The sequence below is a fragment of the Leopardus geoffroyi genome, chromosome E3, assembly GCF_018350155.1.
Source record: "Leopardus geoffroyi isolate Oge1 chromosome E3, O.geoffroyi_Oge1_pat1.0, whole genome shotgun sequence".
In the NCBI taxonomy this organism is placed as follows: Eukaryota; Metazoa; Chordata; class Mammalia; order Carnivora; family Felidae; genus Leopardus; species Leopardus geoffroyi.
The window spans coordinates 18,167,832-18,195,211 of record NC_059340.1 but is presented as its reverse complement, the minus strand read 5'-3'; the positions used below and the strand labels follow the sequence as shown (position 1 = coordinate 18,195,211).

The window sequence follows — 27,380 nt, the reverse complement described above, 5'->3', positions numbered from 1 at the left end:
AAATCTTATTCCCTTTATTCTCTTCAACTAATCAACATGACCACCGGTGACACAACACTGTTATTGACACACAACACTCAAAAGTGGGGCCTCTCTTCACTCCACGGAGACAAGTCAGGTGAGTGGGGCTTCCCTAATGGGGGCAAAAGAGTCTGGGGGCTGCTCACCTGAGGAGCGGGTGTCATGGGATCCCACCTCTTGGTCGTGATGGTTTCAAGTTTCCCCACCATTCAGGATTCATGCCTGCTTCTGTTGAGTTCCCATGTGACCTCCGTAGCCATAGCAGTTCCAAGTTGTACCCTAAGCTCAGATCGATGTCCCCTCTCCCCCCTTGCTTTCACCAGTGACTCTGTGACCCTGTCTGTTGGGCCCCTCCCCCAGGGCACTTCTGAAGTCAGGCCTGCGTGGAGCTGGACAGAAGGGTTTGGGGACACCACGCCTTCCGGACTAAGTTCTGGTGGGCAAGTGCCACGACCGACCCCTGGACCTTTGCCTACTCTGGTCAGAGAGACTCTGGACACTGCCACCTCCCCAAGCCAGCTCCCTGCTTAGTTCCTCCTAAGATGTAGCTCGCTCTGGGAGGGAAGCACCTGGGTAAAGGCGTTTGGGGAGGTGGGCAAGAGAGAACAGGTCACCCCCCAGAGGTCTCCGATTCTGCCCCTTTCCTGCTACGAAACCCCAGACCCCACCTATTCGTGTCCACGTCATCCATTCAGTACCGGAGCCAAGACCGCTGGCCCTCACCCATCCCTACAACATGCGAGCATCCTACTACGTGTGCTACACCCTAGTCCTCGATAGGCCTACAGTTGGCCTTTGACCATACTGACCACCTCCCCTCCCCCCCGGGACCGGCCCCTGAGCCCCAAAGGCTGCTCTCCAGGACTCTCCTGGAGACAGATTCCTCAGACCTGTTTCCGAGGGGCGCTGCTTCTAGCTTTACAAGGGGTTTGTCTCTACAACTGAAGTTTCTTTCTACTATCATCTTAAAAAATCTTTGACTTGGAGAATGGTCTCCTCTTCCTCAGTCTCATAGGGACACCCCCTTTGTTGACGCTTCTGTCAGTAGAGATTCGGCAGGCAGGCTCCTTCTCCCCTCTCAGTAGTGCTTTCTGACCTGGCACTTGGGTGGGGTGGGGCTTTACACAAATGGCATAAGGGTCTCCCCACAATCATCCAAGACCTGCCTTTTCCTTCTCCCCAGCAGGCCTGGGTTTTTCCTCTTGCAGTGTTCTAGATTTTGATCCTTTGAATTCAAGGTCATCCCTTTGGGGGCAGGAGAGATGAAGGGTGAAGGGCTTTCACCTTTTGAGCTTTTGGGTAATGGAATTAGAGGTCTCTTCCACAGCTTTGAGGAGTCCAGTCGCCCTCTCCAGGGATGCGACTCCTGGAGGGCCCCCTCACCCGGCATCTCAGTTCTGACTCCAGGACCACAGTGCGTTAGTGGTACCAGCGTGGGTCAGTGGGCACTTCTTTTAGACCCAGCACTGGACAGAGTCCTCGCTTTCCTTAAGGGTCTCCAGGGTGACGCTGTGGGGTTCTTGTTACAGATGTTTGAAGAGTTTTCACTCAACCAATTTTATAGGGCAGCAGTCTCTCTCCCCTGCCACACACACTCAGTCACATTAGCGGGTCTGGCGGCGTTAATGAAAGAGTGGAACTGTGTGGTGTGTGAAGACAGGAGATGGGTCGGGCCAGGGAATGTGTTTCTCATCCTCCCATTTCCCTCCGAAGGTTGCTGGCTGAGGAGGAGAGGAGCCAAGTGGGTGGGATCTGTCCCCATCCAAGACCACGATCAGGCCGGGGCGTCACGACTTCAGAGAGCTCCAAGTACCAGGGGAAGGAAGGTGGCCAGGCCTCCGTATGCTCTTCAGGGACCCATGGCCCAGTCTGGGAGGGTGTTTGGACCCCCACCACTACGTGCAGGCTGGCTCATCCCGCCAGCAGCCTCGCAAGCAGCTCAGATGAATAAGTGAGGTTTAAAAGCAGGTTGCTGGGTAATGAGCGCTCTATTCCGTCGACTTGCTGTCCCTCATTGCCACAGAGAACCCCCACGACTCTCACTGACTTGGAGGAGAGACATCTAGGGAGGATTTAACCACACACAGGCCTTGAGTCTCTGAAGGGCTTTATTCTTTGGAGGTCGACTAGCAGCGGTTCCCCCTCTCCACTAAGGACAGAATTCGAGGAAGTGAGACCTGGTGGCTGGCAGTTAGATTTCAGGAGAAACCTCCTGACAGTGAGACCTGAGAATGGGCAGGAGGGACCCTCCAGCCCCGGAGGCCTCTCAGACTAGAAGTTCCCCATCCTGCCTGGCTGGGGGGAGCCCCGGCGGCCTGAGCTGGGATCTGCTTGCACTTGTAGTTTAACAAGCTCCCGGAAACAGAGAGGACTGGGCAGCCCCGAATTGGCTGGGTTCCATCCACAGCTTCACCTTGGTTTGCTTTCCTCAAAGCACGAACAGAAATCTCCCTCCTGCCCCCCAATTTTTGCGGTGGCTTCCCAGTATTCTTAAAGTTTCTATGCACCCCAAATTTCAGCCTTTAAAAAGGCTTGCCATCACTTTTTTCCTTCCCCATTTTTGATTCTTCCCAATAAGGAATTCCATGGGCCTCTTCCTCTAACACACAATCACCTAAGATTGGCCTCATATCCCAAGGAACCCCCAGTGCGGCGAGCTGGACTTTCTCTTCCTAGTTTCTTGGGTCGTTTCTTCTCTGTGGGTCTGGGGGCTCCGCATCACTTATTTTTCGCCTCTCCCCACACTAGTCCCCAGCTGAGCATTTTCCTCAGTGTCACTGTCCAAGTCTTCTGGTGAGAGAGGCTCCCTCCCGTACTCCAGGGGGAGAGAACACTGTGGAACAAGTTCATGGGAGGCTCTTCTACACCTTCTGAGGGTCACTCCTCTCGAGTCAATGCCATTGGATTCCCTGCACTTCCCCGACCCTATAGTTTCACAAGGATTTTGATAACAGTTTTATAGGGTTGTCTAGAGACATATTAGGACCTCTTCCTACAATTAATAGGGCTTTTATCCACTATGGTTTATAGGGTTTTTCTGCTACAGACTTAAAGGGCTTTTTTTTTTTCCTACATATTTATAGGGTTTCTAACCCAACAGTTTTTCTCTACTGCCTCTTATAAGTGGTTCCCACCAACAATTTTATAGGGTTTCTCATTACTGATGTAAAAGCACTATTTATACCCAGGGTTCTTTATGCTCCGTTTCTCTACAATCTGATAGGATTTTCCTCCTTTCCCCACATATCTTCTGGGGAGAGCCAGTGTTCCTCTCAGGAGAAAGAGGCCCCTGGTCTCCAGACTCATTTCACAAGGTGACCCCTGGGTGGCAGCTCCTATGGAGGAGGAGGGCCGCGACTTCTGCGAAGCCGTCTCCACACTCAGGGCACAAATAGGGCTTTTCTTCCGAGAGGGTCTTGGGGTTTTCCCCATCCCCATGGCTGCTGCTCCCTGTGGGGGTGGGGGCCTCTCCCTCATCTTCCTGGCTTGTGGGCAAGGTGGCTGGCTCTGGAAGGGGCTCCTCGGGGGTGGGGGACTTTTCTTGGGTGTGGGTCTCCTGGTGCCGGACGAGCGCCAGGCGATCGAGAAAGGAGGCCCCACAATCTGAGCAGCTGTAGGGCCTGGCCCCCAGGGGGCTCCTGAGGTGCTCCAGGAGGACAGAAGAGCTCTTCCCCAGCTCTGGACTCTTCTGGGGTTTTCCACCTGCATGCACTTTCTGGTGCAGCAGTAGCTCAGAGCTGAGGCCAAAGCTTTTTTTGCATTCAGGGCATTTAAAGGGCTTTCCACTTAGGAAGGGACTGGGCCCTGCCCCTTCCCCTAGACCAATCCTATAATCAGGAAAGAGAAAGGGCTTTTCATTGCCGTGGGTGAGCTGATGTTGGAGGAGCACAGCCCGATCCAGAAAACTTTCTCCACAGTGGGAACAAATGTAGGACTTGGAGGAGAGCAGGCCCAGCCTTTGGCCAAAGCTCTCCTGCCCTTCAGGCATTTTAAAGGGCTGTCCTGAGGGTTCGGCTCTGCCCTCCGCAGCACCTGGATAGGAATTCCCTCCGAAAGGGAGCCTGGGGGGTCGGAACTGAGGTGCCTTGGGGGCTGGGTGTGCGATGAGGCCATCTGAATTTTTGTAGGGGTTTTCTCCAATATGGATGCGCTGATGCTGCATGAAAATGCCCTCGTCGTTGAATCCCTTTCCGCAGACAAGACACTTGTGTGGTTTGGCTCCAGGGGGTGGCGTCAGCAGGGCAGGGTCGCCCAACCCCAGCAGGGTGTCGCCCTGAGCTCTCCGGGCTGGGGTCTTGCCCCTCTCGTGAACCACCCGATGCTGCTCCAGCTCGTGCGCCTCCAGGAAGGCCTTCCCGCAGTCGGAGCACACGAACAGGTTCTCATCCATGTGGGTGCGGACATGGGTGATGAGGTTGGAGCTCTGGCTGAAGCTCTTGCCGCACTCGGGGCACTTGTAGGGCTTCTCGCCAGTGTGCGTGCGTCGGTGCTGGATGAGGTGGGAGCTGCGGATGAAGCTCTTGCCGCAGTCGGAGCACTTGTAGGGCTTCTCGCCCGTGTGGATGCGCTGGTGGCGGATGAGGGTGGAGCTCATGATGAAGCTCTTGCCGCAGTCGGCGCAAATGTAGGGCCGCTCGCCGCGGTGGATGCGCTGGTGGTTGATGAGGTTGGAGCTGACGCTGAAGCTCTTGCCGCACTCGGGGCACTTGTAGGGCCGCTCGCCCGTGTGCGTGCGCTGGTGCCGCAGCAGCGTGGCGCTCAGCGTGAAGGTCTTGCCGCACACCGGGCACTTGAAGGGGTCCTCGCGCAGGTGAGTCCGCTGGTGCTTGATGAGGGTGGAGCTGTGGCCGAAGCTCTTGCCGCACTCCAGGCACTCGTAGGGCTTCTCGCCGGTGTGCGTACGCTGGTGCTGGGTCAGCTCCGAGCTCTGGATGAAGCTCTTGCCGCACTCGGTGCAGCGGTAGGGCTTCTCGCCGGCGTGGATCTTCTGGTGCTTGAGGAGGTTGTGGTTCTGGCCGAAGCGCTTGCCGCACTCGGGACACTTGTAGGGCTTCTCGCCCGTGTGCGTGGCCTGGTGCTGAATGAGGTCCGAGCTGCGGTAGAAAGCCCGCCGGCACTCGCCGCACTTGTACGGCTTCTCGCCCGTGTGCGAGCGCTGGTGCTTGATGAGGTTGGTGCTCTGGGTGAAGGCCTTCTCGCACTCCGTGCACTTGTAGGGCTTCTCGCCCGTGTGCGTGCGCTGGTGCTGCACCAGGTTGGAGCTCCAGCTGAAGCACTTGCCGCAGTCGGGGCACTTGTAGGGCTTCTCGCCCGTGTGCGTGCGCTGGTGCTGCACCAGGTGCGAGCTCTGCGTGAAGCTCTTGCCGCACTCCGAGCAGGTGTTGGGCCGCTCGCCCGTGTGGATGCGCTGGTGGCGCAGCAGCTTGGACCACTGGCTGAAGCTCTTGCCGCACTCGTTGCAGATGTAGGGCTTCTCGGCCCCAGAGGGGCGACCCTGCACCAGCTCCCGCAGGCTGGGCTCGTTGGCCGGGACCACCGGGGGGCTGTTCCACGTGGTCAGAGTCCCCCACTGCCAGCTGGCCTCACAGGCCTTGGTCCAGTCAGACGGGGTAGGGACTACCTCAGGGGCGGGGGGGTCCAGGGGGGTCTGGTGGTCCAAAGGGTTGGGGTGACCCGGTGGGGTCGGGGGGTCCCCGGGGACTGCGGGATCCTGGGAGGGTCTCTCCAGGGGCATCTCTGATGGGTCCTTGAATTCTGGACTCTGAGCTGGATCTCCCAGGATGATCTCCTCCCCAGAACTTTCCTGCTGAGGGCTCTCCTCTTCGTTCCCACTCTCGGCACCTACAGAGAGAAAGGGAGTCTCCAGCCCCCATCTCCTTTCAGAACGCGGGGTCGGGTCTCTCTTCCCTCCCCTGGGTTTCCCCCAGAGTCTGGGCCCCTCCCTGAACTGGGGCCGCTGTCTTGTCAGGACTGCAGTCCCTTCTTGTGCCCCTCACCTCTGTGAGCATCGTTGGGGCTCTGTTCAGGACCCTGCAGATCTGGGCCCCACAGCGCCGCCTCAGGCTCCATCCCAGAGCTCAGGACTGCCCAGTGTTCCAGGGACCCTGGTGGGGGCAGGGGTGGGGGTGGGGGTGGAGAGAGGAACACACAATGGAGTTCATCTGCTTTTCTTTACTCCCCAAGTCCCCACTCCTTCATCTGCCGGCCCCAGGCCTTATTACTCCTTGTGTGAACTTCAGCTTCCCACCTCCCCATTTTTCTGGGCATCCGTTCTCACGTTCTCAGTTCTCACCGTGGGCCCCCTACCCCTGCAGGCCTGACTCCTGCTCCAGATCTTCAGCGCACAACTAAGCCAGTAGGTGAGTTTAAGAGTGTAATTAAAAGCTCATCAGCCATAACCCTTTGAACCCAGACTGGGGGCTAGAGAAGTATCTGACACCCACAGGGGAAGGAGGCTCTCACCCAACCCCTCTGATGCCCAGAGGCTGAGAAACCTGTTATTTTGCTAATCAGAGGAAGCTCATTAAGACTCTAATTTTCCTCCTTAATGGGGCTGCTAATTGGGACCAATAAACTTTCCTTATGAGCCCAGAGAACTGACAGTGCCTGGAACACAACACTTGAAGAGTTAAAAAAAAAAAAAAAAAAAAAAAAAAGCAATCAGATTTCCCTGAGGGGACAGGGGCTCTCCAAAAGCACTGGGGCATTTTCCCGTTATCTGTTATCCACACAGAAAGAAGGTCAAGCAGCCGGGGAGGGGTAGAGCAGCCGGGGTGGGGAGGAGGGGTGGGGGGCGGTGGTGGCAGTTAAAAGCCATCGGGGGCTTCAGCAGGAATGACCTTGAGAGGGAAGTGGAAAGGCAAAGGGAGAAGGGACAGGTGTGTGGAGGGTGCCTAGCAGCTGACACGGTGTCTGTGGTGTCCTTGTTATCTCTCCCAATCCTCCCCACAGGCCTGCTAGGGGCCCCAGGAATCAGGTTGTCCATTTTACAGATCAGGAAATCAACATGCAGGGAGATTTCTCCAAGGTCACAGACTGGGAAGTGGCAGCACTAAGACCAGAAATGCAAGGTTCTGTGTCTGGCTTGCCCTGGCCTCCCGAGAGAGAGATGACCTTGGGAGTCACGTGAAACTCATAAATGTGGGCTGCTGGCAGGAGATGGTGATGAAGACAGCTCAGACAGAACCTGCTGGCCATGAGATAGAGAAATTCCCAGAACCAAGAGGTTTCCGTGACTTGCTGAATCCAGCGACTAGGCCTGACAGTCTGCACCTGTGATCTCCAAACAGTACTCCCCACCGAAGCCTGCCATTATCAAGCCCATCCTGGCACCCCTTCTTCTATTTCATTTGCTCTGTTTTGTTGGTGCCGTATCCCATGCCTAGGACGGTGCCTGACACATAAAGAGGTGCTTGCTAAGTTTTGTTGAATGAATGAAGGTGAAATGAATGAGATGCCCCTGTTCCTGGAAAACCTGGGTGGCCTAATGCCTTTAAGGGTCAATTTGCAAGGGGATGGCAGCAAAGGAACAGGAGTCCAGAGTGGCCTCCAGGTAAAACATAGGTAGCTATCACTCCAAAAAGGGTGATAGGATTCCAGGATGAGGGCATAAGGCCACGGGAGCTAAATTCTAGGTTCCCACAATGTTTAGAGGCTGAACAGAGTCCCTGGGGAGGCCCGGGGCTGTGAGTGGCTGTGTGGGATGGGCACTGCATGTATGGGGGCAGTGGTGCAAGAAGACGCGGAAAAGACTCATGAGGAGGCAGCTGGGAGACAACCAAAGTGAAGCAGGAGCTAGCCGGACCCTGCCAAACAGCAGCAGGAGGGATGGGAGTTAGATTTTGGGAAGTAAATTAATTTCTTCATCTCTGCAGCAACGTAGGCTATGAGGATGCCCCCTCCCCCATCTGTAAGTGTCTTTGGAGTGGTGGAGGCAGGGAGCCTCCGCTGAGCTGGGGGCTGCCTATTCTGAAGAGGCCTGCTGTGCTCGCCTAGGACAGGTAAGAGCTCATGTACCTTGAATGTCCCGAGAAATTCAAGCTCAGCTGCCCAGAGCAGAAGGGAAAGGGTTAAAGCCAAGGCCGCCATGGAGTAGGAAAGTGGGAACACCAAGGGAGACAAGAAGTGCTGAGAGCCCACCCAGGCCCAGACCCCAGGGCACCGGCCTTGGACCCCGCTCCAGCCGAGCTGCGGAGGGAAGGAGAGAGGGAAGGAGAGAAGCAGGAGGCTGCCTCACAGAGGTGCGGAGAGCGGCCCAGGGTGACCCTGACATGGAGGCAGCTGCGGGAATGCAGCCGCCCTGGCCCCGGCACCCCCCACCCCCACCCCAACCCCAACGCCCGCACCAGCCCGGACCCTGGACTTCTGCTCGGGCCGGTACCCACGACCCTGTTCCGGCTCCCGGGGCCGGAGACCGGCATCCCGGCCTCCCCTGCCCGCGGGGCCCCCAGGATTCCGGCGCTCCGCGGCGCCCCGGCCCGCCGGCGGCCCAATTCCCTCTTCCCAGAATGCTCACGCCCTCCCTCCCCTCCCCCACAGCCAGACCCTCGCGCTCTTCCCAGAATCCTCGGCCCCTCGCGGCCCCGGCCCGGCCCCCACCCCACCGGCGCCCGGGGCGGGGAGGGGGCGCAGGCCCGCGCGCCCCCGCCTCCCGCGCCCCATTGTTCCCGGCGGCCGTCCCGGGCCCTCCGGGCCACCCCCCCAGGAACCCAGGCGTCCCCAACTCACGGCTCTGGGGTCTGGGGAAGGCCGGAAGGCAGAATCCAGCCCCAGGGGACTTAACCCCTTGAATGCCCTGCCTCGGGGGGCGGGCTGGACGCCGAGGACTCTGGGGTCCTTCTCAAGGGGTGATCCCAGGCTGAGGACCCGGGGACCAGTTCAGGGTGACTGGGACGGAGCAGGAAGTGACCCCAGCTTCCCGGGCCCCTCTAGCCTGGAGTCAGAGCATCAGCTCTATGGGATTTAACCCTTCGCCTCCCGCAGCCTGGGAAAAAAAAAAAAAAAGAGGACGGGGAGCGGGGAGGTGGCCGAGACGACGCCCCTCTGTCTGTCTCTAGCGGGAGAATCTCGGGGGAACCCAGATGCCAGTGGGGGTCTCCAGATTGCTGGCCACTCTCCATCTCCAAGGGACTCTGCCAGCCACTCCCAGAAAGCCCTATCTTGGATTTGGTGGCTGCTTGTCCCCTGGGCCTGCCTTTGTTGGGACTCAGACCCAGGGATGGGGCTCAGATGAGCCTGGGTTGTGGTGTGGGAGGGAACATCCTACAGACTAAAAATGGCTTAAATGAAATCATAAGTCGTGGCAACAAGACTTTGGGCTGAAAGGACAAGCGCAGCCAGGAGGGATTTCTAGCACGCTTCTTTCCCCCTTAGCTGCCCTGGTGGCAGGAGGGAAGTCAACGGGGATTCCCTGACCAAGGAGGGCCTTTCATAGCTCATAGCTAGAGAGACCTTTAAAAACCTGAGAACACTAGTGGCCTCCCAAGGCCCAGGTTACCTGGGCTCCCGGGTTTTAAAGCCTTCATCTCCTCCCTCCTCACCACAGTCCATGATTATTCCCATTTTGCAGGAAAAGAAACTAAGATGTGAGAAGTGCGGTAACATGCTTGAGATCAGGTCGTTATTTCACTTGCACACGTTTGTACCGTGGGGAACATAGAGGTGGAGAGATCTCAGAGCCGAACAAGAATCGGGCTTTCCAGCCTCAAGAACTCAAGACGTTTGATAGTGTGTATGTTATGGACACAAAAGATTCACAGGAGAGTGTGAACAGGGTTATCTGCCCAGGGATGTGAGGGAGCAAGCACAGGAACAAACTGTATGTCAGAAATCGCCAAAGGGGACGGCTGCCCCTCTGGGCCTACATCTGGGGTTCAGAGAATGTGGTCACCAGGAGAGAGAGCCCCACTGGGCCCTGCCCCTGCTCACTTCTCAGCACTGACTCCTTCACGCACCTTCCGTCCAGGCATGTCTGCATCTTATCTCTGGCTCCCATCACCTTTGACAGACACCTCACTCTCACCTCAGGGCCTTCGCCCCTCCTGGTCTCCCCTTCCCTGCTCTGTTTCTCACAGCACAGCATGCATCACCCCGATGGAATATTTGCATGTTTGCGTCTGTCTGTACTTGTGCCTCCCTCCTGTGCGCACGCACCTTAATGTCCGTGCCACCAGGGGAGGGGCTGGCCTCTTGGACTCACTGCTGTCTCTCCAACTCCTGGAACAGTGACAGGCATGTAGTAGGTGCTCAATTCACACAACACGTGGGATGGTCATCCTCCCATCTCTTCCAGCTGTTTCTGGGTCAGATGTGGCAAAGTTGGGCAAAGCTGGGCTCTGGCTGCACAATCACGTTCGTAGTTCAGACACCCTTGCTCTGAGACAGGTGCAGAAAAGGAGGATTTGGGATCTGAGTGGCTTGCAGGGCAGATCCAACCGTCACTACCATCTCCTCCCCTCCAAGGGCAGCAGAAGCCTGACCTGGCCTGGGGGGCGGTAAGTTTATGGGAAAGCTGTGCCCTGGAGGCTCACAGAAGAGTTTAAATTGGCCTACACCCTTTTTGTTATGTGTGCGGTTTTTAAACCAAATTAGTTGCCACTTTTAGAAATTAGTACTTTTAGGGGCACCTGGGTGGCTTAGTCGGTTGAGCATCCGACTCTTGACTTCGGCTCAGGTCATGATCTCGCGATTCATGGGTTCCAGCCACCGCGTCAGTCTCTGTCTGCACTGATGGTGTGGAGCCTGCTCCGGATTCTCTCTCTCTCTCTCTCTCTCTCTCTCTCTCTCTCTCTCTCCCTCCCTCCCTCCCTCCCTCTTTCTGTGCTCCTCCCCAATTGCTCTCACTGTCTCTCAAAATAAATACATGACTTAAAAAAAAACCCAACAAGTTTAAAAATCAGTACATTTCATATACAAATCCAAATTTCCCACTTCTTTGGAAAATCCAAAGATATGGCCACAAGACCCAAATTTTCACATGACAGCAACTGGCTGGGCAGTAGCTTCCTTCCTCACAAGGCCACTGGCTTTCTAGTTTGTCAGTGCCTGTGGCTCCTATTGTGACTCCAACCATGAAGCTGAGAGGTGGTCTCAGTTTATCAATGATCATCCATTGTGGATGCTCCAACACCCATTTGACCGTAGGTACTGATTCTGTACCCTTTGGTCTGTGTCCGCCAGGTTTAGAGTAATAAATACAAGGACGATGTCCTCTGAGTAGTTATGTTCATTGAGTATTTACTGCACGCCAGACCTATTCCAAGGGCTCCATGAAACTTCACAACAACTCGTGAAACCAGTATTATCAGCCCAAGGATAGAGGAAATCACTTGCACATAGCTTACGAGGGACAGAGCTGGTTTCACACCTAAGCATGCTGACTCTAGGGTCACATGGCCCCTAACCACAACTCTCCGAATGGCTCAGGTGTGTCTGGAACCAATCAGCCTTGCTGTCCTCTCCCTCATCTTGCTCCAGGAGCTGAAGAGAGGAATCTGCAGGGTGGAGCACGCCTGGTCAGTCCAAGCCGTCCTCCTCCGGCAACAGTTTGCTTGTCCTGCTCCTAGGAAAGCAAAAGGTGCTCTGACTGTAGGTGACAGTATGCTGTCCTGTTACTTACAGGCAGCTGGCACAGCGGCCCGAAAGGAGACCCTCCTGGCAGGGGAACTCCTAGAAAGATGAGGATGATACCCATCCCCCTTTGCCTTTCATGGACAGCCCACCGCCGTGTTGTTCTCGGTCAGGGCTCAGCAGCCTTCCGCATGGCCCCTGAACACACGCCCTTGTATCCCAAGGTCCAAGTTGCTGTGAGAGCAGTGAGGTCCTAGAGGCAGACCCTGGTCCCCACCCTGCTCTGTCCTCACCGCTCGTTGTGGTCTTGGGCAAGTCACTTTGTCTCTTGGGGATTTGGCTTCTTCCTTAGAAAGATGGGCCTTGGTTCCCCAAGGGACGGGAGGGGTAAATGAGATGATACAAGAATTCAGAGGTGATCAGCTCTAGCCAGGGCTGCCTCCTTCTTTCTCGTCAGAGCACACAGCCCTCTGCCCAGCAGGAAGGAGAATCAGGAGCCTGGAAACTGTGTCCTGAGAGACACAGGGAGTGTGTAACTTGGGACGACCCAGGGCCTTGAGCAGAGGCTCCAACCTTCTGCTGTACGGAGGGGGCCGCTCTCAGGCTGAGAGTGTGGAGCTGAGAAGGCTGCTCAGTAGGACGGCTGTCTAACCACAGGCAGGGGAGGCTCCAGCAGATGCCAGCAGGAAATGCTTCTTCCCTGGAGATGTGCACGCCCACAGGGTGTACTGGGGGCTGCTTTTTTAGGAGTGTGGAACTCAAATGTGGAACAAGAGCAGGGTCCCAGAGCTAGGAGATCCCTTCCACCTCTGAGATGCCAGGATCAGTCAATCCTCTGCTCAAGAACCTACAGCGGCTCCCTAAGGCTGCTCCCATCAAGTCCTACCCTCCTGGTGCCTCCTAACCACCATGTCCCTAAGGCTCAGAGCCACGACCTTCCCTTACGTTCTCTTCCTCAAAAATCTCCAGCTCAACGTGGTCAGTACCAAAAATCATTCGTGTCAGTGGCTAGCCCTGTTCCTGTCATTGCAGGCTTGTTCTTTCTCTCCATTTGCCTACCAGACCTGTCCACGTCACAGTCATCCAGATTCACCAGCTCCATTTCTCTACACGATACCTAGTCATCTGCTCCCCAAGGCCTGAAGGGCCGTCCTGTGAACCCCGTTCCTCAGTAGGTCCTCAGGCATACGGCACCCCTGCTGACTCTGCCCACTTCTTCTGTCCCCCCTGCCCCAGGCCACTGTCACCCCCTGGTTCTCATCCCTGAATTACCGCAGTGACTTCTGACAGGTTCTCCAGCCTCCTGTCCCCCTGGCTTCTTCCCACCCACCTGGTCCCCCACGGTTCTTCTGAAAAGCATCACTTTGTTCACCCTCAGAATGCCTCTCCTCCGGCCTCATGATCAATAGCGGGTTTTGTTTGTTTTTTTTAATTTTTGAAAATTAAGAACTTTTATATTTTTATTTTTGTTTATGTTTTTTAATGTTTATTTTTGAGAGAGAGAGAGGCAGAGTGTGAGTGGGGAAGGGGCAGAGAGAGAGGGAGACACAGAATCTGAAGCAGGCTCCAGGCTCTGAGCTGGAGCACAGACAACACGGGGCTCAAAACCCACAGACCTCGAGATCATGACCTGAGCAAAAGTTGGACGCTTAACCAACTGAGCCACCCAGGCGCCCCAATAGATTTTTATATTTTGACAATAACTTTGATTAAGCTATAGGAAACCACTTATATAGTTGGGTAAGTAAATGTAGATATATATATAATTTAAATACAAATAAAAGTAACTATGGGCACCTGGCTAGCTCAGTCGGTAGAGCATGCTACTCTTGATCTCAGGGTTGTGAGTTCAAGCCCCGTGTTAGGCATGGGTCCTGCTTAAAATTTTTTTTTAATAAATAAAAAATAAAAGCACATAAATATATGTATACCGTTTTGTTACCAAGTATCTGCATGAAGGTATGAGCTGAAATAGCTCTAGTCATCACAATTCTGGGCCTCAGTTATCTCATCTGCAAAATGACACATCAGATCAAATGTTCTCAATGGTAAGGGTATTACTCTCTGAAATACTTTTGTGTATGTTTGACTATTTGGGGAGGATACATATGTGCCTATAAACGATAGTGGTTTCTGGGCAGGAGGACTGAGGATCTGGGGTAAGAGGAAGGCTTACCTTTGGATTCTTGGTTCTGTTTGATGATTTCCAATTTTTAAAAATCACTTTTTACTATTTATTTGTTTATTTATTATAATTATAATTCTTGCAGAATATATATTACTTTGTTTAAGGATGTATTTTTATTTTTTTAAGTTTATTTATGTATTTATTTTAAGTAATCTCTATACCCAACATGGGGCTTGACCCTGAGATCAAGAGTTGCACACTCTTTTGACTGAGCCAGCCAGACCCCCCTCAAAATCACTTTTTAAACGGTAAATATTGAGTATAAGGTTGGAATGGAGATCGTGGGGTTAAAACAACACGTTGATTTCCTTTTCAGGTTTGTCCTGATCCAAGTCACGTTAAATCAAATTCAGAGGATTTCCTACCCATATGTGACACGTGGGCTAACCTTCCAGAGAGGTCTCCAGCACCCTTGGAACAGATGCTCTACTGTAGCCTAAGCATGGGAAAGGAGATTGAAGACAGATGGAGGAGAGGATTATATTGTCACACAAGGTTACAACACTTAAATCAGTAAGCTCTCAAACACTTGAAGCCTGATTCCACCATTGCCACATTCTAGGGAACCTAGACTTGTGGCTGGAAAAATGAAGCCCCAAACCCCCCAGAGCGTTGGGTCCCGTCTGAAACCAGCCTTTCTGCCTCCTTTCTCAGAGCCCTCTAATGTGATCCCGCCGACACACTGGGTCATAGGCTCCACCCCAGCCTTCTCTAGAATGCTTCCCCTTCTCTCTCCACACGGGCAAGTCTCACCTGTCATCAGGGTCCTGTTCAAATGCCAGCCAACGTGAGTCTCGGCCCTGATATCCACCCCCATTGACTGTTTTATAACGTATACTCTCATTCACATTAAAGAATTTGTTTCTTGGGGCGCCTGGGTGGCGCAGTCGGTTGGGCGTCCGACTTCAGCCAGGTCACGATCTCGCGGTCCGTGAGTTCGAGCCCCGCGTCAGGCTCTGGGCTGATGGCTCAGAGCCTGGAGCCTGTTTCCGATTCTGTGTCTCCCTCTCTCTCTGCCCCTCCCCCGTTCATGCTCTGTCTCTCTCTGTCCCAAAAACAAATAAACGTTGAAAAAAAAAATTAAAAAAAAAAAAAAAAGAATTTGTTTCTCTTGATACAAGGCAGTTATTCTCACCTTTTTTTTTTTTTTTTTTTTTTTTTTTTTTTTTTTACTCATAAGGGAACAGTCGGACTTCAGACAGGTCAGTTAACATGTTCCAGTCACAGAGCAACTGTGAGAACTTGGGATCTGTAGGTCTTGGATTTTCTGACTCCGGGTCTGGGGCTTCCCTTCTTCAAAATCCAGCTAAATCCTACCCCTTCCTTCCTGAACTACAGTGTCTCCTAGAGAACCTCCCTCACCTTTTGTCACAATCTGACTGCAGGGATTCCTATGTTTTACCCGCCATCTTGGCCACATCCGGGTACCCCCTGCACTGTTATTTATTTGATATTTTTCCTCTGTTCAGTGCATTTTCCTTCACTGAAAGAAAAATATCTGAGAAGGAAACTCAATGTCAGTGTGATGAATAGGAAATTGCTCCTTATAAATCGTTTTTAAGTGTAAAAATGAATGCAATGCAAAAGTAACTCCAGATGGTTCAAAGACCTAACACTGGAAAACTTTTAGAAGAAAACTTAGGGGTAAATCTCCATGACTTTGGATTTGACAATGGTTTCTTGATATGACACCAAAAATACAAGCAACAAAAGAAAAAATAGGTAAATTGGACTTCATCAAAATTTAAACATATTGTACATTAAAGGAAACTATCAAGAAAGTGAAGACAACAACAGAATGGGAGAGGAAACGTTAGCAAACCATATATCTGATAAGGGACTTATATCCAGCATATATAAAGAACTGTAACAACTCAACAATAAAGACAAACAACTCAATTAAAAAATGGGCAAAGAACTTGCACATTCTCCAGAGAAGATCTACAGATGGCCAACAAGCACATGAACAGATGCTCAACATCACTGGCTATGAGGGAAATGCAAATCAAAACCACAATGAGATCCTACTTCGCACCCACAAGAACAGTTATAATAATAAGATTTTCTAGAAACCTGAGAGTAACCGGTGTTGGTGAGGAGGTGGAGCAATTGAACCCTCATATACTGCCAGTGGGAACGGAAAATGGCACAGCCACTGTGGAAAACAATTTAGTGGTCCGCAAAAAGTTACACATAGAACTATCAGCAATTCCACGTCTGTACCCAAGAGAAATGAAAACATAGGTCCACATCAAAACTTATATACAAATGCTCATAGCAACACTATTCATAATAGCCAAAAAGTGGAAACAACCCAAATGTCCAACAGATAAACAAAATGTGGTGTCTATTCATACAATGAATTAAGCCATACAAAGGAATAAATTACTGATATGTCCTACAACACGGAAGAATCTTGAAAACATGCTAAGTGAAAGGAACTAGATACACAAGACTGCGTATCTTATGATTCCGTTTCTATGAAGTATCCACAACAGGCGAATCCATGGAGACACAAAGCAGATGAATGGTTGCCAGGAGAGGGGGGAAGGAGGATTGGGGAGTGGCACCTTAATGGGTACAATATTTCCTTTGCGGTGATGAGAATGTTCTGGAACTAGATAGAGGTGATGGTTGCACATCAGTGTAAATGTACTAGATGTCACTGAATTGTATACCTCAAAATGGCTGAAATTATAAATGTTATGTGAATTTTACAGTACAAAATTCAATCAATATTAAATTATGTTAATAAATACCATTGATATATTGTTGCATAATTAGGTGAAGACTCTGGGTCTAAGGGACTCAGTTTTTGCATTGTTTCTGTTTTATTTTGTAAGGTTTATTTATTTTTGAGGGGGGGAGGGGCAGAGAGAGAGAGGGAGACACAGAATCCAAAGCAGGGTCGAGGCTCTGTCAGCACAGAGCCGGGTGTGGGGCTTGGACTCACAAACTGCGGGATCATGACCTGAGCCAAAGTCAGAGACTTAACTGATGCCCCTAAGGGGTTCCTTTTGTGTGTATGTGAGAAAGTGCCAGAGACGGAGGCACAGAGAAAGCTGAGAGGGGATAAAGGCCTAGCACCAAGATGAGACTCTCCCCTGGGTGGAATCAAAGGGCCTGAAGGAGAACAGGGAGGGCCACCTTTCTCCCGGCGCTGTCCCAGCACCTGGGCACCACCTTGCGTGCTGCCCGGGCGCTGGTACAGGTTATGTTGTACACAAAGGCGCCGGCCGGGGACAGGTATGATCGCATTTCAACCCTGGCTTCATCCAAAAGCCAAAGGCCTTGTTGTAGAGGCTGCCTGCCCAGAGAAGGAAAATTTCAGCAGTCCGTCTGTCCCGAGGGGGCACCTGTCCGTAAGTCACCCGAAGGTACCATAGATTGGCAGCTGTCCTATATGGTGAGAACCCTGGTAGTGAAAGCCGAGGAACTGGAAAGCCAGTCAGACTTTGTTTCAATTCTTGTTTCTGCCACATTCAACTGTGAGACCTTGTTCTAATCACCGGACCTTCTCTGAATCTCTGTTTCCTCAGCTGTAAAATAGGGAAACGACCGCTCCAAAGAGTGTGAAGATTGAATGAAGTGTGTGTACATACTGACTGTTCATTTTTTCCCCCAGTAGTTAGCTTTAGCTTTCACCTTTGGCTTAGATACTTTTTTTTTTTTTTTTTTTTTTTTTTTTTTTTTTGGTACTAGAAAAATCATATAGGGGCACCTGGGTGGCTCAGTCGGTTTGAGCGTCTGACTTTGGTTCAGGTCATGATCTCATGGTTCTTGGGTTCGAGCCCCGCATCAGGCTCTGTGCTGACAGCTCAGAACCTGGAGCCTGCTTCGGATTCTGTGTCTCCCTCTCTCTCTGCCCCTTCCCTGCTCATGCTCTGTCTCTCTTTCTCTCTCTCAAAAATGAATAAACATTAAATAAAAAATTTTAACAAAAATAATATAACTAGGGGCGCCTGGCTGGCTCAGTCAGTAGAGCATGCAACTCTTGATCTCAGTGTCATGAGTTCGAGCCTCACATTGGGCAAGGAGCCTACTTTTAAAAAAATAATAAAATAAAAAATAACATAACCATACTAATGAACATATTAAAAAGCGAAATTCCTCATTTTTCATCTGCTCCCAGTTCAATTATTTTTGCCCCTTGCTGTATTTCCTTCCTATATATTTTTTCTAAGCTTTTTTTAAAAACTTAGTTCTATGTTTTTGGTGCTTTAATGTCTTCCCAGCCAAAATTTTAATGGCTGTCTAGGGGTGCCTGGGCGGCTTAGTCGGTTAAGCATCTGACTTCGGCTCAGGTCATGATCTCACAGTCTATGAGTTTGGGCCCCGTGTCGGGCTCTGTGCTGACAGCTCAGAGCCTGCCTGGAGCCTGCTTCAGATTCTCAGATTCTGTGTCCCTCTCTCTGTCCCTCCCCCTCTCACGCTCTGTCTCTCTCTGTCTCTCAAAAATGAATAAACGTTCAAAAATTTAAAAAAAAAAATGTAACGGCTGTTTGTATGATTCCTGCTAGATACACCATATTTTTCTGAGTCATTGCCCTGTTGTTGAATATTTACACTGCCTTTGGTTTTTGCTCTTACAAATAAAATTTGGTGAACATCTCTGAGAGTATATCTCTGAAATTTCGATCATTTTCTTAAAAGACAGTCCCAGAAAAAGAAACAGTGGGTCAAATCTATGAGCATTTCCCTGGCTTTGGTGGTCCATAATCTTGTAATTAGTTGTGACTCCAAATGCAGGATTCCCAGCCTATATCTATCTTGTCTGAAGGATGTGAGGAGAGATTTGATTCCATGCCTTGCTGAAATCCATATAAATGAAATCTAGGAAATTTCCTTCGTCTGTGAACCTAGTAACCTTATAACCATAGAAAACAATTCCGGGGCGCCTGGGTGGCGCAGTCGGTTAAGCGTCCGACTTCAGCCAGGTCACGATCTCGCGGTCCGTGAGTTCGAGCCCCGCGTCAGGCTCTGGGCTGATGGCTCAGAGCCTGGAGCCTGTTTCCGATTCTGTGTCTCCCTCTCTCTCTGCCCCTCCCCCGTTCATGCTCTGTCTCTCTCTCTGTCCCAAAAATAAAACGTTGAAAACAATTCCTACATAATAGGGTGGGTGTGAGGATTAACACATTAACACATGACAAGTCTTAGACCAGGGCCCGGCATGAGGGAGCACTCAGTTCCTATTCTTGTTTTCACTGTGTAAAGGAGGCAAGACTATTCTGGGACTGCAGTTCTCTGTGGCCTTCTAGCCTTCCCTGCTTTCCTCACAGGCTCTTAGGGTGTGAGTTTTGTAAGGTTGTTAACACTTGACTAATGGCTTCTGATTACTAAGAGGTTTTGTTTTGCTTTGTAGATTTGTTCATTTACAAATAAAGGTCCATAAAGAGGACCATGAAGTCAAAGATGGACAGCCTTTCTCTAATATATACGGCCTCAGATATTAAAAAGATACCTTTGGGGCACCTGGGTGATTTTTTTTTTTTTTAGTTTATATTTATTTATTTTGAGAGAGAGAGGGAGGGAGAATCCCAAGCAGACTCCACGCTGTCAGCACAGAGCCCAACGTGGGTCTTGATCCCACATGGAGATCGATCCCATCACCAGTGAGATCATGACCTAAGCCAGTATCAAGAGTCAGACACTTAACCAACCCAGCCTCCCAGGCGCCCTTAAGCGTCTGAGATTTGATCACAACTCAGGTCCTGATCTCAGGGTCATGACTTCAAGCCTGTGTTGGGCTCCATGTGGGGCGTGAAACCCAGTTTAATTAATTCAAATTTAAAAAGACATCTTTGAGTGGCTACCATAAAGGAGATGAGGGAATCTGGCAGTTGTGTTTGTTTCTTTATACCTTGCTTGGCTTTGAAAAGGACCTGAGGCATTTATAGATAGCCACATATTCTATGACAGGTGCCTGGCATCTAGTAAGACTCACAGCCCCTGGGCTGCCTGGATGGCTCAGTCAGTTGGTTAAGGCTCTGACTCTTGATTTTGGCTCAGGTCATGATCTCATGGTTTGTGAGTTCGAGCTCCCCCTCAGGCTCCATACTGGCAATGAGGAGTCTGCTTGGGATTCTGTCTCTCTCCTTCTCACTCTGCCCCTCCTGCACTCTCTCTCTCTCTCTCAAAAACAGAACAAAAACCTTCAAAAAAAAACTTAAAAAAAAAAAAAGACTCACAGCTGCTCAACATTGGCTGTGATCACTGATAGTAGCAGAAGTAGTAAATGTCATTAACAAGACAAAAAACAAACCAAAAAAAGCCAAAGGGAGTATAAAGGAGAGAATGATGACATGAATCCAGGTGGGTAAGAAAACACATGGCATGGGGCGCCTGGGTGGCGCAGTCGGTTGAGCGGCCGACTTCAGCCAGGTCACGATCTCGCGGTCCGGGAGTTCGAGCCCCGCGTCAGGCTCTGGGCCGATGGCTCAGAGCCTGGAGCCTGCTTCCGATTCTGTGTCTCCCTCTCTCTCTGCCCCTCCCCCGATCCTGCTCTGTCTCTACCCCCCCCCCCCAAAAAAGAATAAACATTAAAAAAATTAAAGGCACGGCTACAAATCACACATCCCACTTTAAGCAATCCCAGTAAAGGGATTACCTACAACATGTATCTTTTGGCTTTAGGGGGTTGGTAGATACACAATATTACTTTCTCCTAGCCAGCTCCAGCAGGCATTCACAAAGAATGAAACCCCGTGGCTCTAGAAATACACAACTGGCAAGAAGATGGCTCTGTTTCACATTATCGTAAGGGGGATAATACGTGGAGGTTTTGTCGTTTGTTTGGTTTTTCACCCTTGAGATCTGACCACTAGGTTTGGACAAGCCTGCTTTTTACAGGGGCGATCAAGCTCTCCCTGCTTCCAGCTGTTCTGTGTCCAGGTGATCTTCCTTTTGCTCAGGGGTCTAGGGCCTGTAACCCCACAGGGCTTGGATTTGACCTTCTTCCTTCCATTTTATTTTATTTTATTTTTTTTCAACGTTTATTTATTTTTGGGACAGAGAGAGACAGAGCATGAACGGGGGAGGGGCAGAGAGAGAGGGAGACACAGAATCGGAAACAGGCTCCAGGCTCTGAGCCATCAGCCCAGAGCCCGACGCGGGGCTCGAACTCGCGGACCGCGAGATCGTGACCTGGCTGAAGTCGGACGCTTAACCGACTGCACCACCCAGGCGCCCCATCTTCCATTTTAATGAATATCTTTTATGTCAAGCATTTGACTGAGTTATTTTAAACTTTTTACAATAACTCCGCCGGTGGCTATTTCTGCCTCGACTTTATGCTGATGAAATAGAAGTTCAGAGATACATGAAATAACTTGCCCATGGTCACCCTGCTAGTAAGAGCTGTGATTTAATGCAGTCCTTAGGACTCCAGACCCTTATTCTTCCCCGCGCCTTACCAATCATCTGTTTAATGGTGTGATTTAAGATTCCCGTTGAGTTAAACATCAAGTTTTCTGCTTTGGTTTGTATTATTAGTATGTTTCTCTTGTTTTGAAAACTAAGACTTCATTTGTCTCCAGATTTTGTGTCTTTTCTCCAATGGGTCACGTGGCTTAAAGCGTTCATTGGCAAATTTTCCTTTTCCTTCTCCAAGTCAGATCAGGAGATGAGGATTAATTCAAGGTGCACAGTGCTTTTTAAAAATTTTACACCTCCAGGGCACCTGGGTCGCTCAGTCGATTAAGTGTCCAACTTTAGCTCAAGTCACGATCTCATGGTTTGTGAGTTTGAACCCCACATTGGGCTCTGTGCTGACAGTGTGGAGCCTGCTTGGGGATTCTCTCTCTCTCTCTCTCCCTCTTTCTCTGTCCCTCCTCTACTCGCTCTATCAAAATAAATAAATAAACTTTAAAAAATTTTTACACCTCCAGTGGTAGGTTTCAATTACCAGTGTTTGTTACAAAAGAAATCTCATAATGCAAATACAAACAACCATGAAATACTATTTTTAACCTAAGAGGCTTGCAAATATAGTTTGCTTATGGACTATGTGGAAGAAAGAGGCACTCTCAAACATTATTAGTAAGAGCATATATCTGCACTGCCTCTTTGGGAAAAGGAAAATTTGGCAACCCTGATCAAAATTCAGAATGCGTACACCCTTTGACCTGACAAGTCTACTTCTAGATTCTACAGGCATGGTGTGCACAGTGGTATTCAGCAAAGTGTTGTTTCCATCACAAAAGACTGAACATAACCTACATGTCCACTAACAGGGAAGTTGACTAAATAAATTATGGCATATCTATATAATGAAATACTCAGCAGCTGTGGGGGAAAAAAATGAAGCAGATATGTACAAACTGACATGAGACATTCTCCAAGATACGTTGTTATACGAAAAAAGCAGGGGGAAAAGCAAGTGACTACAACGTGTTGTCATATTTGTGATTTTTGTTACGTATATTTATTTAGTTTGAAAGAGACAGAGACAGTGTGAGTGGGGAAGGGACAGAGAGAGAGACAGAGAGAGAGAGATAGAATCCCAAGCAGGCTCTGCGCTGCCAGTGCAGAGCCTGATGCTGGGCTCGAGTCCATGAACCCTGAGATCATGACCCGAGCCAAGATCAAGAGGCCAAGACCAAGTGTCAGATGCTTAGTCAGCGGGACCACCCAGGCTCCCCATATTTGTGTTTTTCTAAAAGGAGACACTTGCACATGCATAGACTATCTTCAGAAAGACGCACAAGAAACTGGTCACAGTGCTCAGGGGATGATGGTAGGGGCTGGGGACAAGCAGAGGCAGGAGGACAGCCTGTTTTCCTTTTTGTCTTTTTATACCATATGATTTTTTTTTTCAGAATACAAAAAGAAGTTGAGGCGCCTGGGTGGCTCAGTTGATGAAGCATCGACTTCGGCTCAGGTCATGATCTTGTGGTTCGTGAGTGCGAGCCGCGTGTTGGGCTCTGTGCTGACAGCTTGGAGCCTGGGAGCCTAGTCTGGATTCTGTGTCTCCCACTCTGTCTCTGTCTCTCTGCCCCTCCCCAAATCGTGCTCTGTCTCTCTCTCAAAAAAAAATTTTTTTTTTAATATAAAAAGAAGTGAAAAAGAAAAACATAAAAGAAATCTGATTAGAAATCATCTAGCCTGTGTTGTAAGACTGGAGGAAGCGTGTATGGTCATCAGACCAGGGTGGCCCCATACTCCACATTCCGCCCTTGGGTTTGTTGTGTGAGACACCCGGTGCCCTGTTGTGACTAAACCACTAACTTGCAGAATGACTCTGGGAAAACTCGAAGCTTTCTTGGCATTTCTAGGGTGCAGAATACAAGATGCACAATGTCCTGCCCGCTCAAAGCTTAAACTGGGTAGACGGAGCAGCGTGGCCAAGGGCCTGGAGGTGAGAAACTCTCTGGTTCCTCATCTCCCGTGGCCAGCCGGCCCTTTTCCTCAGAGCTTCCATGCCTGCACCCCCCCCCCCCCCGGGCTGCCTTCCTGCATGACTGTCGGAGTTGCTAAATCCCTAGGGAATGAAAGACGAGGACAGCCTGACTGTATTCTCCAGGGTTCCACCAACTCAAAAGACCTTTAGTACCAAATGCTGGAGCCCAGTAGAAACTGCCCAGAGGGACCCTGAGAGTGGAAGCAGGAAGAAATGGCCGGTCTGACCGGCCACTGAGGTTTCCACAGGTTGTGTCAAAGGTTGGGCTCTTTGGTAATTGTTTTTGCACCTGAAAACATTGTTTTGTTTTATCCTTAAACAAATAGGGGCACTTGGTTGGCTCAGTCAGAAGAGCATGCAACTCCTGATCTTGGGATTGTGAGTTCAAGCCCCAAGTTGGGTGTAGAGATGACTAAAAATATAAAAAAATGAATTAAATTAAAAAAAATGTGTACATACACTCAGTGCCTTTCTTTGGATGCCTGCAACTTGCTTCTTTGGAAGGTCACAAGATCCTTTTCTTTAAGCAAGGATAGCGTCTATACTGGGGCAGCACTGTTCATTATTATTTTTTTTAACATTTATTCATTTTTGAGACTGAGAGAGACAGAGCATGAGCAGGGGAGGGGCAGAGAGAGAGGGAGACACAGAATTTGAAGCAGGCTCCAGGCTCCGAGCTGTCAGCCCACAGCCTGACGCGGGGCTTGAACTCACGGACTGCAAGATTATGACCTGAGCCGAAGTCAGATGCTCAACCAACTGAGCCACTCAGGCGCCCCAGCACTGTTCATTATTTTCAGCCTGTTGCAGGAGTTAGGTGGTTTTGCACAGCCTCCTCAAATCTGGACTAATGGGACATCCATGTCTGACAGCACTATTGGCTTTGATGGTTTAGTTCAGAATTCCCAGAAAATGTTTCCAAAATCAGAGCTGCAGTGTGGAGAAGAAAGGCATGCACTCTGGAGTCAGAAGGGCCTTGAGTTCAAATGTGACGCTGACATCCACCCATTTCCTAATTTCATCCATAAAATGGGAATAATAGTACTGCTTTCACAGAATTGCCCTAAGGCTATAGAGATAGGTGTATAAGGAACCTAGCACAAAGAAGGCCCTCAATAAATAGTAGCTCTTAGTATCATTTCTATCATGTTCTTTATTCTCGTGCCACAAAACTGACCCTCCTAATACCTGTCCGTTTTCCAAAGGTAGCAGTAAAAATCGAAACAATGACAACTAGCATTTACTGAGCACTTATTATGCGAATGGCCCTCTCCTAGGTCGTTTACATGTTCACTGAATCCTTACAGCAAACCCTTGAGGTAGTTACGGTGCTTTTTTACAGATAGGAAAGCCGAGGCTCAGAGAGGTTTAATAACCTGTCCGAGGTGGCTCAGCACCTTCGCCCAGGGCACATGAACCCAGCGAGCTGGGCGCTGTCCTCTTGATAGGGGCACGAGAATCCTCCAACCGTTGTCGGGGAGAACACAAGGCAACTCAGCGCTTCGCAGGGAGAAGGGGACGGATGCCGCCAGACGCGGCTTTGGCCGGCTGGGGCCGAAGGGGTTATTCCCACTGAGACGCCGGCGCCCGGGGCTGCTAGAGCGGCCCCGCCGGGGGCGGGAGGAAAGCGCACTTCCGGCCGCGGCCGGACTCCGGGAATCCCACAGGCCGGCTCCGGGCTCGCGGCGCTCGGCCGGGGCCTCGGGGCGGAGAGGCCGGGGCGGGGATCCCCGACCGGCGCTACTGCCCCGCGAGTTCCGGAAAGGAGCGCCGCGCGCGCTGGGCCGGGGAGGGCCGGATGCCGCAAGCCCAGGGGCGCACCGGGCCGGGAGGGGAGGAGGCGGCTCTGAACGCGGCCGCCGGGTGGCGGGTCGGGGGAGGCACGAGGCGGGCGGGCGGTTCTCCTGGAAGGGCCGGCAGCTTGGTCCCCCGAGGGACCTCGAACCTTGCAGAGCCCGGGGTAAGAAAGCACCCGCTCATTCCGCCCCTCCCGAGTGCCGGCCAGTCCGCCTTCTCCACAATGCCCACAGCCGCCCGGAGAAGGCGGAGGCATCATCCCCGTTTCATAGGCGACTCGCTTGTACGGCCTGTTTCATAAACCGGCTTGTTCCAGGCGCTCGACGGGCCCGGAGCGGAGCCGCTCTGCGCGGTGCTGGTTAGGCCTTGCGCTCCCGACCCCTTCCACGGTGGAGCGGGGCGTCGGGCTGGTTTCTGTAATCTCAGCAAGCTGCACCCGACCTGGCCCGCCCTTCCCTTTCTGCAGGCAGACGTGGGTCACATTGGAGCCATCTTTTCTCCTGCCACTCCCCTCCGCTGCCCGCAGTCTCTCCTTTTAGACTTCATCTTTTTATTGTCCATTCTGTCCTTCCAGTCCCACTGCCACCATCTTTCAACTTCATTGTCGCAAACCCGCCTTACTGCAGTCACCTTACATCCAGAATGCTTCCTTCTTATTTCATAGGTCACTCTACACCCCACCGGTCCCCAAGGTCTTGCATCAAGCCACGCCCCTGTTCCAAGAACTTTCTTGGTCAAAAACTAAAACCGCCTGTAAGCTCAAATCAAAACGCTTTAGCGCAGCATTCAAGGCCACTTAAAACTGGGAAATTTCATTTAAAAAACAGTAACCACCAGATTTCTAGCTTTTGATGCGTCGGCAGAGCTGGAAACAGTTGGCTTATGTTCTTAGACTAAGCAAGTGATTCAGACTGAGAAGTGGGTTCCCCTTTCAGATAGGACTGTGCCCCTGGGCTTCACTCTCCACCCCCAAGTACGCTCTGTCTCTGAGCCCAAGTACCAGCTGCCATGCTTGCTTTGTTTTTCCTGTAATGGGTTCTTGTGTCTCTATCAAAAGTGCACAAATGGATCGTAAGGCAAGAGGCATTCATGTGTAAAGACAACAGAAGAGTAAGCACCCAGCCTCCATGCATTTCCTGTTCTTTCTTGGACCCTATAGCCATTTGAACTTTCCACTCAAGAACCCTCACATACAGCCAGACTAATGACCTCAAGTCCTCTCAAATGAACCTGAGGACCATATCTTCGCACACCCTCTCCATTAGTAAATTCCATTCAGCAAGTCCTTGGCCAGATCTCCTGCTGTGTGGAACATTTCCTGACAACCAGCCAAGTAACCAGCTCCATCCACCCATGCATCTCATCAGCATGTCTGGAGGCCGCGCTCTGGGCCTGTTATACAACATACACATGGTAGGTGATCAAGAAATAGTTACCAGCTGGGTAAGTGGCATAGTCACACATGTATTATCCCCTTAGGTTATAAGATCTTTGAGGGAGGGGTCCAAATCATATCCATCTTTGCACTGCCCTAGCAGCTAGCACACTGCCTGGCACATAGCAGGCATTTGGTAATATCTGAGGATATACGTGCCATAAGGAAGTGCCCCAGAGAAGCAATAGATACCGAGTTTCAGTCCAGTCCTATGTCTGGAAGCAGCACCCCCACTCCCCCCAACCCTGAGTGACGCAGAGGAGTGGAGAGGCAGCCCCAGAGAACAGAGAGCAGAGCCCTTACTCAGTCCTGAAAGCCAGGAGCACTTCACAGACCCCTCGACCTGGTGGCCCTGCTCAGGATTCAGCCGAAGCTACGTCTAGGACCCAGCTGTATCCATGTGACCTTGTGAGTGAAACCCAACCTGATTCTGATTCTGAATTCCAAGCTCTAGAATAACAATGGTTAACATGTACTGAGGCACTCTCTGAGCCAAGCACTGCCAAGTGCTTTATACCCATGGCCTCCTTCCAGCCTCACAACGCTGTGGAGTCAATACTGTATCTCTTTGCAGATGACAAGGCTGAGGCTCCAATGCCCAAGTAACTTGCCTAAGGCCACATAGTAACAGGATGAGGCAGGAGTTCAAGTCCATGCGGGCTGAATCTAGGGCTCATGCTTAGCTCTGTGCTCCTTCTAAACATCTGAGGCTATATTGAACACCACTGAACTGTACATTAAAAATATTAAAACGGTAGGGGCACCTCGGTGGCTCAGTAGGTTGGGCATCTGACATCGGTTCAGGTCATGATCTCACGGCTCGTGGGTTCGAGCCCCACATTGGGCTCTGTGCTGACAGCTAGAGCCTGTAGCCTGCTTCGGATTCTGTGTCTCCCTCTCTCTCTGTTCCTCTCCTGCCTGTGCTCTGTCTCTTAAAAATAAACAAACATGAAAAAAAACTAAGACGGTAAATG

At 51.0% G+C, this 27,380-nt stretch overlaps 1 protein-coding gene and 1 long non-coding RNA gene across 3 annotated transcripts; both read right to left on the bottom strand.

The window, feature by feature from the left end:
- Window positions 1-8,943, bottom strand: ZNF629 (zinc finger protein 629). Of its 2 annotated transcripts, none has more exons than XM_045460276.1 (3): window positions 8,749-8,943; window positions 6,018-6,125; window positions 1-5,862 (listed from the first exon to the last, which is right to left on the bottom strand). In XM_045460276.1, the coding sequence occupies exons 2-3, from the start codon at window positions 6,088-6,090 to the stop codon at window positions 3,329-3,331; spliced, it is 2,607 nt and encodes an 868-aa protein (XP_045316232.1). In that variant the 5' UTR covers window positions 6,091-6,125; window positions 8,749-8,943; the 3' UTR covers window positions 1-3,328. The 2 variants fall into 2 exon arrangements, with proteins under 2 accessions (XP_045316232.1, XP_045316233.1); XM_045460277.1 differs by lacking the exon at window positions 8,749-8,943 and adding an exon at window positions 8,038-8,520.
- A 2,289-nt stretch (window positions 8,944-11,232) lies between these two features.
- LOC123588903 lies at window positions 11,233-26,807 on the bottom strand. The gene is made up of 2 exons (XR_006708063.1): window positions 26,710-26,807; window positions 11,233-11,581 (listed from the first exon to the last, which is right to left on the bottom strand). It is a non-coding gene; the product is annotated as an uncharacterized LOC123588903 (long non-coding RNA).
- Between the last annotated feature and the right edge of the window lie 573 nt (window positions 26,808-27,380).

Coding starts and splice junctions, on each gene's coding strand:
- ZNF629 (XM_045460276.1), bottom strand. CDS start 6,090: ATGGAGCCTGAGGCGGCGCTGTGGGGCCCAGATCTGCAGGGTCCTGAA. Junction 5,863..6,017: donor CCCCAACGATGCTCACAGAG/GTGAGGGGCACA, acceptor TTCTCTCTGTAG/GTGCCGAGAGTGGGAACGAA.